General features: G+C 40.5%; 2 protein-coding genes across 2 annotated transcripts in view; both read right to left on the reverse strand.

Moving 5' to 3' along the window:
• The window catches only part of PLCE1 (phospholipase C epsilon 1), a 212,689-nt gene that overhangs the window by 62,638 nt on the left and 134,087 nt on the right, over positions 1-15,964 (reverse strand). Inside the window, 3 exon segments of the mRNA XM_014565458.2 lie at positions 693-810; positions 1,820-2,002; positions 7,569-8,244. Of these exon segments, the coding sequence (XP_014420944.2) occupies positions 693-810; positions 1,820-2,002; positions 7,569-8,244 (977 nt within the window).
• LOC102506843 (28S ribosomal protein S26, mitochondrial) lies at positions 9,378-10,028 on the reverse strand. The gene is given in 1 exon segment (XM_032492041.1): positions 9,378-10,028. A coding segment is annotated over 1 exon segment (612 nt). The 3' UTR covers positions 9,378-9,416.

Here is a 15,964-nt window from a genome sequence, read left to right on the forward strand (position 1 = left end):
AAAGCAAAAATGCAGTGCTATTATAATTCAAGTTAATATTATAGCTGATTCTGACTCACACATACTGATGGTTCACAAAATAGTAACACACCATGTGCTATATCCTATTCAATTTTCTTTTCTTCTGGCATTATTTTATAAGGACCTTTTCACAATAATATCTATGAGTGTTTCTAAATTTTATACTATTCCACATGGAGAGAACACAAGATTTAAGTTGAGAAAACAAGAGTAACAATTAGTTCTAGCCCTACTGTAAGTTGTTAAGTGGATAATCTGGGGAGCTTAAAAAGTACATAGATGTCTAGGTCCCAGCCAGAGAGCATCTGAATCAGTTGGGCTGGGATGTGGCCAGGGAATCCAGATCTTTTTTAAAGCCCTAATATCCAACCAGGGGTTAAGAATCTCTGATCTAATCCATCAAATTGTATCTTCTATGTCTAATATTCCCTGTCAATAACAGCAAGTAAGTGAATGAGACTTTTCTACTAAGCACACTTATTTTTGCAAACCTGTGTCTGCAGAAATACCTCTTGGCTTCCATCATCCACTTAAAAACACAGGTAAGTGTATTTAACAAGATTACTTACATAATATATTACACAATACCTACATCACAATTTAAAACCAAATGCATATATTTTTCCCATAACATAAAAAAAGAAATCTCAGATGTGGATATGCTGCTTTACCTGATTCTTCTTGTTCATTAATGTCTTGAGGATCAGAACCACTCCGGCTCCGACACTCTTTGTGTGTCTTGGCTTTCCGGGTGCCCATCTCATCGTCGGTGGCCTCTCCACTCTCACCCTGGGGACACAAAACTCACTATGTTTCTCATTCTGTATTTCTCTCCATCATTGCTTTAGTTCAGGCAGGCCCCTCTTTTCTGACTGACCCTCTTTCAATACTGCCTCCCCCTGGAGAAACCAGTAAAGACCTGTGTGAAGGCCGACCAGGTATTCCTATGTTATATTATTCCATTTGTTCTTCACTATAACGCAGCACTCCTCTGGGGAGGGGGCTGACAAGAGGAGGCATAAGACCCCTGGTATCTTTGTAGAGACATAATTATGGAGCAGAGTTCGACTTAGGTGTCAACAGCCTCCTGTATGCAAAGAGTGGGACTTTTTCTAGCTAACTATAAAGAAAATATATTATTGTGTTATGGTGATAATATAAATAATGTATAATATATAGTGATACATATACATATTTATCATGGTTAAAATATAATGTAAAATTTATCATCTTTACCATTTTTAAGTGTACGGTAGAGCTAACTATTTGTACCTTGTGCAGAGAGATCTCTAGAACTTTTCCTTCTTGCAAAACTGATACTCTACACCCACTGAACAACTCTCCTTTCTTCTTCCTCTCAGTCCCTGCAACCACCATTCTATTTTCTGTTTCTAAGTGACCACTGTAGGTACCTCATACCTGTAAGTGGAGCCAGGCAGTATTTGTCCTTTTGTGACTGGTTTATTTCACTTAGGATAATGTCCTCAAGGTTCATCCATGTTATAGCCCATGACAGGAGTTCCCCCTCTTTTTTAAGGCTGAATAATATTCCACTGTATATATATACCACCTTGTCTTCATCCTTTATTTGTGGATGGATGCCTAGGTTGCTTCTCTTGATAACATATTCTAAATTGAATTCTAGAAGTTTGGTCCTCTAAGACCTTCATAATCTGATCCCTGTTCCTGTCTAGCCTTCCTTGCCCACCAACTTGGAGCCTGAACCCAGGGCTCCATGTGCTTCCCTGAACAAGCCAGATGATTGGGTTTAATGATTAATAAACAAGTAACACTCTACCCTCATAAGGATTTTCTTCTTTTTCTTGGTGGTGCTTATCCCCAAGGTGTTGTTTCTCTGCATGCTGGGCTTCTCGGCACTCTTTGCTGATGTCCCGGGACTGGGGTTTCGAGTACTCCATCGTCTGCCGCCAAACAACTCCACAGCGTGAGCCAAAGTTGGGCCTTCATATCGTCCATCCTCCTGTAAAAGAACCACATTCTGAACACATAAGGGAAAAGCAAGCAATGGGGAAATAAATATATTAAATATATTAACAGCTTCCAGTATATTCCCAGACTTGGAAGAGCACAGGCAGTCACCAAAGAATAATGACCTGGCCACCCAAGTGGCTCTGTTTTCTGTCAGGACTCTCTGTTGGGGATTTAATCAAGTCCTCTGTTGTCCTGCTCACATCCCGCTGAGTTTCAGAGACGTACTTTAATAGGGCCATGTTCAGCTGGGATTAACAAAAAAATCTCCCTTCCCAGTTTCAGAGGTTACGTTCTAGAATTATTACTGTAGGAAAATTCATTAAGATGAACTTTGCAAATTAGGGTTTTGGAGGACTTGCAACGGGTGTGTGTGTGTGTGTAAATCAATTTAAGTAAAATCAAGTTCTACTTGTTACTGCATCACTCCAGGTATATTCTCACCTAGCTTGATGATTGGGACAGGCTGACCTGAAGTGAGAGTAGGTGGAGTACATACAGATCACTTTGAAGAGCTCTGGGAGCACCTCAAATAGTTGAGCTGCCATCCTCTTGAGTGACTGATATCCAAGGGTAGAGAGCCCAGGGGACTCAGAACTCCATGCATATTATGACGTTGTGAGCAGCAAAGAGTGGGTAGGTGATGGTTTACAGTAGCTACTTCTTGTAAGAAACTGCATATAACATTCACTGAGTATCTGCAGGGATTCACTAAGTAAACAGTGGTCAACAATTCTCCCTATAAGTCAGGAAAGCCAGTTAATAAAACTGTAAAAAGTCACATATGAATTAAAGACAACATTGATGATACTTCACAGGGTGCAGAAAAGGTACCTTTTAAAATTAATTGATTTTATGACTCAAGTCATGACTTCCCACTTCCTACATCCTGTTATGGACTCTAGGATGCTGAGTAACTTGGATACTTGATGATCTTTTGAATGATACTTGATGAAACCTTTTGGTGACCTTTTGTTGTAGGTATCTTTGATTTATGCCTGTCCATGGATCATTTCTCTTTTCTCTAACCAAACTCCAATTTTGCTTTATTTCTTTTTCACTGGATGCAGTCTTGGGTCTGTGAATCGAGGTGAAACATCCTTCCTTGACCAATGGTTGGCACAGAATCCAAATAAGCCAATCAGACTATCCCTCCCTGGAAAATGAATCTTGAATGCAGTGACCCAGAGAATGAAAATGGCTGGAGATGATTCCACTAGCTGTAGGTCTGCTGCAGAGAGTTCCTGTTAACAAGTCACTACAAATGACTCCAAAGTGGAATAAACATTTCATGATACAATTTCATAAATAGGTTTTAACCATACTATGAATCTGAAAGAAATCTTGTAAAATTTTTTTCTATGGGTTTTAACTAACACATCTTTAAACATTTACTAGATCCCTCATTCAAATGTAAAAGTTCTGCTCTGCAAAAGACATTGTCAAGATAGTTAGAAGACCAGCCATAGATGGGGAGAAAAGATCTGCAAAAGAAACATCTGATAAAGGTTTGTTATCCAAAATATACAAAGAAGTCTTAAAATTCAGCAATAGGAAAACAAACAACCTGATTTAAAAAACGGGCCAAAGACCTTAACAGACACGTCACCAAAGAAGATATACAGATAACAAACAAGCATATGAAAAAATGTTCCACATCATATGTCATTAGGCAACTGCAAAATAAAATGCGATACCACTACACATCTATTAGAATCACCAAAATTGAGAACACTGACAACACCAAATGCTGGTGAGGATGTGGAGCAACAAACTCTCATCCATTACTAGTGGGAATGCAAAATGGTACAGCTACTTCAGAAGGCAGTTTGGTGGTTTTTTACAAAATTAAACATACTTTTACTTATGATCTAGCAATCACATTGCTCGGTATTTACCCAAGTGAGTTGAAAACTTATGTTCACACAAAAACCTGAAGATGTAGCAGCTTTATTCATAATTACCAAAACTTAGAAGCAACTAAGAAATCCTTCAGTAGGTGAATGGATGAATAAACTGTGGTCCACTAAGACAATGGAATATTACTCAGCACTAAAAAGAAATGAGCTATCAAGCCACAAGAAGACATGGAGGAAAGTTAAATGCATATTACTAAATGAAAGAGGCCAATCTGAGAAGGCTACATTTTGTATGATTCCAACTGTATGACATTCTGAAAAAGGAAAAACCATGGAGACAATAAAAAGACCAGTGGTTGCAGGGGCCTCAGGGAGAGTGGGGTGGGGTCGGGGAAAGAGATGAACAGGTAGAGCACAGAGGATTTTTAGGGCAGTGAAAATGCTCCATATGATAATGATGGCCACATGCCATCATATATTTGTACAAACCCACAGAAGGTACAACACCAAGAGTGAACTCTAAGGTAAACTATGGACTTTGGGTAATTATGATGTGTCAATGTAGGTTCATCCTTTGCAAAAAATGTACCATTCTGGTGAGTGATGTTGATGATCGGGGAGGCTCTGCATGTGTGGGGGCAAGAGGTTTATAGGAATTCTCTGTACCTTCCTTCTAACTTAGTGTAAAACTGCTCTAAAAAAATAAAATCTTTAATAAAAAAATTAATAGACCCATTTTAATGTACATATAAAAGAATCAGCCTTTACTGCTTTGGTTTTTCTAAATTAAGAACATCCCAACATGGGCCAACCTTTACTTTTAATGGAAATATTTTAGGACTGGAAAAGGCAGGATGTCTTTGTTTAATCTTTAAAGGAGACTTTCTGGGAACTAATATGTAGTATGAATCTTCCGTTTTATACAAAACAATAAACTTGTTTGGGATGGATGAAAGATGTACCTTCTATTTTTAGTTTGGGAAAAGGAGTATTGTGAGTGGAAGCACAGTCTCAGTTTTAGAAAACAGTTCCTGTGGAAGTTGACGATTAAGAAATTGATTCCTTAAAAAATATTCATACACTTTTACGTTTAGGCATATCTTTGCATATGATATCTTGAAGACTGTTAAACTAATCTAATCCTTCAAAAAAAATCCCTTTTTTCCCTTGAAGATGGCCAGAATCTGTTTCTGTTGCTTGCAACTAAAATTTATTGATAATCCTGTTTAACCTTCTCATCTTCTCAGATATTCCCAAATATATGGGTTCTCAACTCTGCCTATGATAACTTTTAAGCCAAAGCTCATGATACCAGTCTTTCCTCCACATTCCACATCAAATCTCTGCAGTTTACTTTCTTTTACTTTCCTGTATTCCTAGGCTTCATTACAAATGTTACTATTTCTTCTTGTCTTTTGCTTTATCTTCTGTTACTATTTCCATTAGATCAATTTACTACTACTAAAATACTTGTGTTTGAAAGTGTGCATGCATTTCATCATACAAGAGGACTCCAATTTCAGAAAAATTATTTTCTACATAAGTTCTTCCCAAACTGGAGATTAAGAAATACTCTTATAGGGCTGTTAATGGAAGTCTGGAATAAATCAGGATTTTTCATTCATTTCTTTAATTTATAGATACATTTAAGTGGGTTTCTTTTGTACTTGGGACTTCTCAGAGTCTTAAATGTGACTATTATAAGTCACCAAGAGAGGCATTTAGCATGATGCCTATTTGACCTTTTGTTCTCCAAGTACCAAATTAGCATCTTTTTGATATTCCCTGAGTCAATTTGGGAACTGCTCTATATGATGGGAAAATGAGTAGTCCGTTGATCTTTTTCACTTAAAAAAAAAAAAGAGAGAGAGAGAGAAATCTTGAGTGTTTAAGACTGTTGCCTATCTCCCTAGGTAGCTTATGTAGTTCATTGTTCTGAGGAAGAACATCACCTATGTTTTCAGAAGTCGCTGAGGTATCTGGAGCTGTTTCGCATTTACACTCAGTTCCACGCAGGGGTGGAGGGACAGGGGCTGGGAAAAAAGGAGGGGTGTAGCTGAGTTTGCAACTGCGTAGGACTGCGTCTGCTCCTGGAGACTGCCTCTGTCTCTGCTCCAGTAGCACCTCCCACCTCTTCTCATCCCATCCATTGCTCATGGTCTCAGCTGGTACCTCCTTCAGCAGAAACTGAAGGTTGCCAGGGTAAATGAGAAACTAAGTAGACCTTAGATGTTAATTCAGTTACTTTGTGCTATAAGATTGGGAAGGAAACAAATGGAGCAAATAAACCACATAGGCTTTGTGACAGTGATTGTAATGGAGCTCAAAGACTTTGGTTTATGCCCAGGTTGAATGATTTTCATGATTCTAGAAAGCCGACAAATGACTGTAATTGAAAATCAATATTCAAAATAGCTCTTCCAAGCAGCTGAGGGCACAGAGAGCTCCCTGTGGAGCAGACAGGAAGCAGGTATCTTGGTTTCCATTTCAGATGAGTTAACTAAAACTGGCTTCATGCTGTGCAGTATAATCGTGTATACAGGCCAATGGGCTTATTAATTAATCGAGTTAGTTATTCAGGATATGATCTCTATTCATAAATACTGCATGGATGTGGGGAAAGGGGAGAGAAGGGGCTGATATGTGCCTCTGCTAACATCACAGAGGGCAAAACGTTTTTACTTGTCAGAAACATGCCAGAATGGCAAAAAGAACATGAAATCAGTCATTTGAGTAATAGTTCTATTTGCTCTGTGACACTGGTAGAAAAGATAATTTTTTCCCCAAAAGACAGAAAAGCATAACAAAAACTGAATACCTTGTACAACTCATTTGACAATGCCACCAACAGGGTCATCTTATAGCGGGGTTTATGACTCAATTTCCAAACAACCTCTGCCTTCTCCCTCCACAAGTGTGCTACTCTGGTTATGCCTGTATCTCTTCTCACCACCTCCTGCAGCTCAGCCCTGCTGCCACCCTCAGCATTAAAGTTAAATTTACTGATAATTTAGGGTTAATGAAAAATTCAGATTAAGTCGAGACTAGGAGAAACTGCCTCCTATGGGCTGCTGCCACCACAAATTTGGTTTGGAAGAATTATAGGTATGAGTTTATTTCGCATTTGGGAAAGTTCCTTTTAACCTTAGAAGTTACAGTTAGGCAGCTGTACACAGTGAGTTAAACAACACTGAGAGTCATATAGTGTATTAGTGATGATACAGGATTTCAATCTCCAAAGAGAAGGTTTCCAGTGTATCCCTAATTAATAATAAAAGCACTCAGATTACAGTGCTTTCCATTTTCACTCTGAGTAAGTGCAAATGCTTATATTAACTTGTTTCTTTCCAGACATGAGAAGTACAATGACAGTGTCACTATTTTCACACAGAATAATAATAGGACCTACTAGGCGCCAGACACTATTCTTTATCCATATGAATTGACATTATGGCTTTACACATATTAACTCGGTTAAACATCACAGCCAGCCAATGAATAGGTATTATTATTATTCTCATTTTATACATTTGAAATTGAGGCACAGAGAGGTTAAGTAAAAGCTGTCCAACATCACTCAGGTAGTAAGTGACAGTGCTGGGAGAATGAACCCTGGCGGTCTAGTTGCCAAGTGTTTCTATAAGATTTATATCTTGAGAATTATGCTACTGAGGAGAGAGAGAAGGCTGCATCCCTTACCTGATAGAGGCTGACGTATTGCTTCCGCAGCCACTGTTGTCTTTGGTCAGGGAACTTCCTCATCTTTCTCACAGCTCTAGTGAGTTCCAACAGTCCGCTGAAGAGCATTTTAGCTGTGTGCTTTGGTGCCACAAAGTGCAATAATCTATTGTCTGTGGTTTGAAGCCCGTAGAGCAGTGTCACACCAGTCTCTGAGAGAGACATGTTACTCAGTTTGTTCTGAACACACACAGTGTGTATATCAATGCTAGGGTGTCCCATGTACACAGCCTTCGCTGAAAACAGATCCAAGACTCCCTCCGCCAGGCCACTTAATCCAGCATTGCCCAGTAATGGGAATTTGCCAGGTTCAGATGTATTAGTAAGTACACCAAGTTTTGCTTTAGCACTGGCTGGGGAGGCAGTGGTGGGCTTTATCCAGGTCAAGGTGCTATTGTCAGGCTGAAGCTGGAGGAAACAGCGGGCAGAGAGGTGCGTGTCCTGGTCATAGTGGATGACCGTGGCACCCTGCAGCAGGAACTGGTGCACATCAGCTTGGATGGACAGCACATACCATGGGATGAGCTCTGTCCCATGGTCAAAGGCCTTCTGTGGCTCTTCTGATCCATGAGGGTCCCATTCTTTGGGCTGCTCAAAGATGTCATTTTCAGAATCCAACAAATCTCCAATTATAAACCTGATGGAAAGAGATACAAGTTTGCTCTGCTTTATAATCATAAGTGAGAACAACACAAAATCTTTCACTGATTCTGGACACCATTTTTAATTCCACTATGAACTCAAATTAGCACAGGAAATATAAAATGCTAAAAGTCACAGAATGATTTTTATAGTTGTATTCTAAAACATATTTAAAAATGTCTGACCATAGGCTTAAAGGAACTACTAGATCAGTTATTGCATTTTTAATATAAACAATAATAAACTTCATCATTTATTAGTTTACCCTCTTGTGTCAGGAACCATGTTAAATGCTTTACATACATTTTTGCACTTAATTTGACCTACCTGCAAAGTAAGTTTTCTTATTCTTTTCTTTACCTAAGGGGAAACTGAGGTTCAGAAGGGGTAAGTAACTGGCTCCAGGTTACTCAGCTCAGAAGAGGCCTACCCAACGCAGGATTCTGATCTGCCAAACTCTAGCACGGGATCTTCAACACAAGGTTCATTGCCTTCTACTTGGTCATAAAAGTCATGACCTGAATACAATGGGGCTAAAATAGGCAAAACAAGACCTAATAAGTGGGCCTGAGAGGTGCTTCTGTTAAGAATAAAATACACTTAGTTCAAAGACACTCAGTGGGAAATACTGTCATGATGGCCAGATGAGCAAGAACAGCTCTCCTTGACTCAATCTTAGATTTTCACTTTATATGTGTACGTGTGTGTGTGTGTGTGTGTGCGCTCGCACGCGCATGTGGACATAAAGGACTCATCTGCTTGGGAATTTTTGTGTGTGTATGCGTGTCTGTTCCAATATACTTTACAAAAAAAAGGCAACAGCCCAGATTTGGCCCAGGGACTGCAATTTGCCAACTACTGCCCTTGAGGATACTCAGGAGATAACCTGGCTGTTAGAAGGGACTATGGCCCAATCTGCTTCTCTGTGAGATGGAAACTTCTAAGGTCTGGTGCTGTGCTGAGAGCTGTACAAGAGTGCAGAAAAAGGCACTGTGTGTGTAGGAATTTGACTACGTGATGGGTGCAGAGGCCTCAAAGTGAGGGCTGCACTGGAACAGGTTGAGCCTCCTTCATAAGAAATACCAACTGCTTAATTCCAGATCAGGCCCAACCCTCCTACCTCCATACACACATGGTCCCTGGGTGGGCACTGTCCTTCCAGGGCCCTCAGGAGCCCTTGTGCTGTGGCCTGATCATCAGCCCCTCTCTGGTGATGGCCCAGTTGTAGCTCTTTGGGGAATTCCAATGTTTCTTCCACCTGTGCCTCAGGTTCTCTCAGGTGATGAAGTTTTTTGCCTCCTCCTGCAGCTGCAGCGCTTCCCGCTCCTTGAGCTGCACCCAGGCCTGCGCCTCTCCGGCCCACTGGGCCTCCTCCTCCTCGGCATGCCGCTGCTCCTGCTCCGGTGCCTCTTGCCGCAGCCGGGCTTTCCGCAGCTCGTGCAGCAGCCGGTTCTCTGCCTGGTTCCTGGCCATGAGCTCGTGGTGCTCGGTGGCATTCTCCAGCGCCTTGCGCCCTGCCAGGCCCCGGGCCCGGGCCTCGTGCACCTTCTTACGCACCTCCAGCCTGAGGGCGCGTACTGTCTGGCAGTACTGCCGCCCACGCTTCGTCAACACGAAGGATTCCACAGGATCCACCGGTGGCGGGGTCGCCACGCGCCCGACCTTGGACTTCGCTGGCGGGTCGTGGCGGGTCTTGCTGCCGCGCCGGGAGCAGCAGTAGCAGCCGGGACCCCTTCCGCGCGCGGACCTCACGCGTAGGCGGCTCAGCGTGCCCAGCATCGCGAGAACAGCCCGCCTCCCGCGCGCCGAGCGCCTGATCGGGAAATTTATCAGGTTGCCTTGCCTTAGTCGGGAACCTGGATTACCAGGGCCAGAAGGATCTTGGGGGAAAGTCAAGGGAGACTTTACTGCCTCCTTTCTATCTGACCACTTTGGTAGAAATGTACCCAAGAGAGACTCATTCTCTTCTAAACATGAGGAACTGTTTGTAAGGTCAAGCTTTCTGCTCTTTGACCCATAGATATCACTAGCAAAGTGGTGGATAAAATTGAAGAGCTGGTCCGTACATCCCTGGGAAGGAATATTCCCATCACCTTGAGGCACTTGGACAGCCACCTGCCTCTTGGCGAGGCATAAGCGGCAACACTGGGCTTCTGGACTCTCAGTCTGGATCCTGGTTCCTGAGCAAGATCCCACTCCTGCTTTCAAACAGCAAGAGATTCTTCTTCCTTGTCTAATATTAATAGATATTCTTAAAAAAGAAAAGAAATTCACAAGAGATCTCACAAATCTGATGGTCAGAATATCCTTTTCAGGTAATCCACACTGGAAACAACCCAAAGGTCCAGCAACAATAAAATGTATAAATAAAATTTGTTTTCATATAACATAATTATGCATAGCAATGAAAATGAAAATGCAATGGCTAACTACCTGCAACAACATGGACAAATCTTCAGCAAGACCTACAAGCATATATACTATATGATTACACTGATGTAAATGTAAATTTCAAACCCAGGAAAGACTACTATGCCGTTTAGAAAGGCATAATAGTAGTAAAATTATAAAGAAAAGCAAGATATATTATCATAAAATTCACAGCAGTGAATTTTTCTCTAGAGGGCAAGGTGGTGACATAATTGAGAAGGGAAACAAGGGGTTTAATGGGTGCTGGCAATGTTTTCACTCTGGATTGTAGTTATGCACGCATTTACTTGACAATTACTCAAATACATTAGTTTTTTTAAAAAATTAATTTTAGAATATTTTTAGATTTGTAGAGAAACTGCAAAGATAGTATAACCCACATCCAGTTTTCCCTATTACTGACATCTTACAGTAGGGTGGTGTATTTGACACAATTCATGAACCAATACCGATGCATCATTATTAATTAAAGTGCATACTCTGTTTAGATTTCCTTAGCTTTTTTTTTTTTTTAACCTGTTTCCCTTTTCTGTTCCAGGATCCCATCTAGGATACCATGTTACATTTAATTGTCATACTTCTTTATGTCACAGTTTCTCAGACTTTCACTGTTTTTGACGATCTTGACAGTTTTGAGGAGCAGTGGTTAGGTGTTTTGTAGAATGACCATCAATTAGAATTTGCCTGATATTTTTCTCTTAATTAGATGGGTTCTGGGGAGGAAGACCACAGAGGTAGAGTGCCATTCTCATCACATCATATCCAGGGAACATACTATTGACATGACTTACCCTGTCAATGTTGACCTGGCTGAAGTAGTGCTGGTCCTGTCCCACTGTAAACTTACTTAAAAAAAAAAAAGACAACTCCTTTTATACTGTCCTCTTTGGAAGGAAGTCACTGTGTGCAGCTGCAGCCCACACTTAAGGATGGGGAGTCCTGCTCTACTTCTTAGAGGGCAAGTATCTGTATAAGTTATTTGAAATTCTTCCACATGGGAGATTTGTCCCTTCTCCCTCATTTGTTTATTTATCATTTAATATATGGATTCACAAATATTTATACAATACTTGGGATTATAATATAATACTACTTTATTTTGTCGCAAATTGTTCCAGCCTAGGCCATCGGGAGTTCTTTCAGTTGGCTCTTGTGCTTCTTTGTCATAGCCTGATATAACCCCATTATTGTGGGTTTTTTTCTCCAGCACTGCTTTACTTTTTGGCACAAGAAGATGCTCCAGGCTCATCTTGTGTATTTCCTATCCCAGACCTAGAACCAGCCATTTCTCCAAGGAGCTTTGCTTTCTTTCATTGAAGAATGTTATTAGAAATCAAGATCTGGGTCCCAGGTCTAAATCCATTCTTTCTTACACACTTTTCTTAATGTTACTTTTCACCATAAAAAGTGAAGAAAAAAAGAAAAAGGAGGAAAATCTTTTGTATTTAACTTAGCTCTGTCCCTCTGAAATTGCTCTCAGTAACAATGGAAAACCAATGCTTAGGTCTTCTGCATAATACTTCTGTCCATGCTTTATACATATGCATGGTGGTTAGGAACATGCCCTCTAGAGTCACCTTGGGTGTAACGTTTGGCTCCACTACCTCTTTGCTGTGTGAGCTAGTCAAATCACTCAACCTCTCTGAGCCTCACCTTTACTCATCTGTTAATGGCAAAAAGACAATACCCACTTAATAATGAGTAATAGTGAAGCTCAAATAAGATAATACTTGTAAAAAAAAAAAAAAAAACCTCAGCACAGCGTCTGGCTCAGTGCAGTACACAATTATATTTAAGCATAAAAAGACCGAGGTTTCATCCCGTCACTTTTTCTTCCCATTTCCTTTTCTCTAGGCTAAATAGCCCAGCTGTTCCTCTAATGGGGCTTTCTTCAGGGCCATATCCAAGTTCTTTCATCTTTTTATTTCCTTTCTCTGGGACCACTTCCACATTCTCCCTGTCACACTTCTTGTTGTTTTTGTTGTTTTTTTAAGAGTAAGAAGGATTCAATTGGTGAGCATCAGTACCTGTGAAATGTAACACATGTTAATCTGGACATAGAACTTCTGCTTTTAATTTAGCAAGAGAAATGGAGTTTTGCATATTCCATTTAATTTGAGTTCTGAGCTAAATCAAGTATTTTCCAGTGAAAAACTACAGGCATAATGGAAAGTGGTATCTGGGAAGAAAAATTATGAAGCTTCTCTGGGGCCTGTTTCTGGTGCTCAGGGATGATGTAAGTTGGGAGAGAGAGGACACTGTCCTTCTTAGGACCAGGAGCTATTTTTAGAACACAAGAAGAACTAATGCTTGGTGTTAATAATTCCTTTAAAAAGCATTCTTCCAGGGACTAATGGCCAAGATAAGACTGACAACTGTTTGTAATGAAATAAGTTCAAGAAGGAAACTAGAAACTTAGATCATATGGTGAATTTTATGCACTTCTGTGCCTGATTCTCTTAGGAAACAAGTCTCTGTGGGTTTACAAGAAGGAATAAGGTGGAACTTAAAGAGCTGTTTAGGAATTAAATAACATTAACCAAATCAAAGATATGGTTTACCAGCAAAGAAACTACCTAGTCAAACTTAGGTCATATGCCTTAAGGAGAGGACCAAGGAGTGAAAACAATAGGAAAGTCTGTGTCTGACCCCAGAAGAGGCTCTGAAGCATCCTTCCATGAGAAACCATAAATTGATAGATGAACACTTTTTGTTTTTATGTATCCCAATGAAAATCTTGTATTAGAGGACAAGTGGGCTATTTATCATCCTGGTTACGTAGTTTCTTAATAATGTTGTGTTACTTCCTGCAAAATCAATATGATTACATAAACATGATTCATCAAGTGATAAGACTACATTTAATTTTGTAAGATAGAAGAAAATGCACACCTTTTCCAAAGGACTTGCTATAGCTGGTCCCTGTAATAAAATCCAGAGTTCTAAGCTTGCTTCTGGCAAATTCTTGCTTTTAATTAACCTAGCACCTTCCTCAACCGTAGGCAGCTTCTATTTTATGTCTGGGTAGTGTGAGGACTTCAGAGCCAGCCTGCCTGAGGTTAAATTCTGGCCCTGAGTGAAATGGCATTGCTGTGAGGAGTAACTAATTTAATATATGAGAAGTATTTAGCACAGTGTTTGTTCAAAAGTAGGCTCTCAATAAGTAATAGCATGTTAAATATTACTAGCATTATTATTGTTTGGATCGGATTTGCAGAGTCAACATCCTAGAACATAGACACCTAAACAAATACTGCTTTTCTGTAAAAATGGAGTCCAAGTTTCAAGTTGGCATTCAAGTGACAAACAAGCTTAAACTGAATGTTGTGCAGATAGTGGGAAAACAGCTTTCTTTCTTACAGGTCACAGAAGCAGGACTGGGTCTTGGTCAAGGGGACAGAAGCGGGTAGGTATCCCCAGTCCCAGGTACCCTCAGCAAAGCCAGAGTGGGGGTGGCAGAGACCATGTTAAGGTCTGGGCTTGGCGGAAGCAGTCAGCTGTCCCTAAAGAATGTTATGAGGTAGGTGTCCGTAAGATTGGGTCTTGTCTGCACCATCCTCAGTGGAGAATAACTGATTGGTTTCCTATGATTTTATTATTTTGTGCGGGCACGTCAGTGCATGTGTGTGTCTGGCAAATCCTGGTAACTATGATCTTTTCTCAAGTACTCTACTTCCTTACGCTTAGCTTTCTTATTTTTATCTCTGAGGATTTGGATCATCTTCCAGGCAAGTCTCTAAGGAGGTTGTTGGGGTAGGAGGGCTGTCTCCAGTAAGGGTGACTGAGGGGTCACCTCACCTAAAATGGTGACTGCTGCCACAGGTGCCCACACCTTAAGTGCCCAGCTTGGCATCTAAAGGGTGTAATGGCAGGCATTAATTACAATAGCCACGATTTATACGGCATTTAAAATGTAAATTGCTTATTTTACAGTCATCTCAAGTACAACAACCCTATAAGGTATTCTGATCATTCCCATCTTGCAGATTAAAAAACTGAGCCTTAGGAAGATTAAGTCACCTATGCAGGTGACACATATAGTAACTGGTGGGGGTAAGATTCAGTCCCAGACAATGTGACTACAAGCTTTGAGCTCTTAATTATCTCAAGCAGCTTCCATTCTCAGCTTCTGTCTGAACTACTTATATCTGATTTCTCCAAATGTACAAATCCTTCTTAAGCTGCAGCATCTTAAAGAGGGTCAACAATATTGATAATAAGAAGCTGCAGCCCCTATATGTCCCAGCACTCTTCTCTGCACATCTTAATTTCCATTTTCTTACAATTGTGCCACATGCAACTCTTATGCCTTCATGACTTACACATGTTCACACAGGCAAAGCTTATTTATTCTTCATGGTGGTAAATTTGATAAGTCATTATTAATGAGCTTTATACCTTATATGAAATGTAATTGGAATGTTTTTAGAATTAAGATGTTCCTAATCTACAGGGACTAGAAATGAAAAGAAGCTAAGAGTTAGCTCCTCTACAGTGACAAGAAATGCCTTAAACACTGAAGAAGAAAAGATCCTGTTCTGCAGTTGAACACATGGTCAGGCTCACACCCCAGCTCTGCCAGGCATCACTTAGGAGAGTGACTTCACCTCTCTGGGTACCACTTCCTCATTTGCACAGGATGATGATGAGTTGGATGAGTTGGTCTGAACATCCTACTGACATTTTGAGTCTCTCAATCCTGTTCCTTTCCTGCTGAAGTCTTAAACCTTTTATGATCACTTTTCTGGGACTTCTGTGAGGGCTTCAAATGGGTTTTTGGGCAGGAGTAGCTGAGAAGTTTGAGAAAAATTATGAGTAGTCTACAGGCTGGATGAACCACAAGACCATGAGATTGTCCCTTCTTTCCTTGTAATTTTCACAGGGTTGGTGGCTGCCACAGGAATGGAGATTGGAGGTTATTGTTTGTAGAGTCCTTGTTTCAACCAAATGAACAACAAACCACACTTCCCAGGGGTTTTGGGATCTGGAAATCTCTTTTCCACATACAGCCTTGTGCTGGATATTTTAACGTGGGACTCTGGATCAGGAATGGATTCCGAAGTCCTGGCAGATGGTCCTGGAAACAGTGCTGATCTAGTTTCAGTGAATTCTATTAAACACCCCCACACCTATCCTATGTGGTTCAGTGGTTCTTTTCAAAGTAGCAGTCACTTGGGGTAAGAACACTTACTGGTACTGAGGTACATAAATTTCAATATGACTTCGCAGGTTTTGTAAAAGAAATACTTGCATTTTTGTATTTTTTTTTACCCCTTCTAAGAGTG

Source organism: Camelus ferus, chromosome 11 (assembly GCF_009834535.1).
Source record: "Camelus ferus isolate YT-003-E chromosome 11, BCGSAC_Cfer_1.0, whole genome shotgun sequence".
NCBI classification, from domain to species: domain Eukaryota; kingdom Metazoa; phylum Chordata; class Mammalia; order Artiodactyla; family Camelidae; genus Camelus; species Camelus ferus.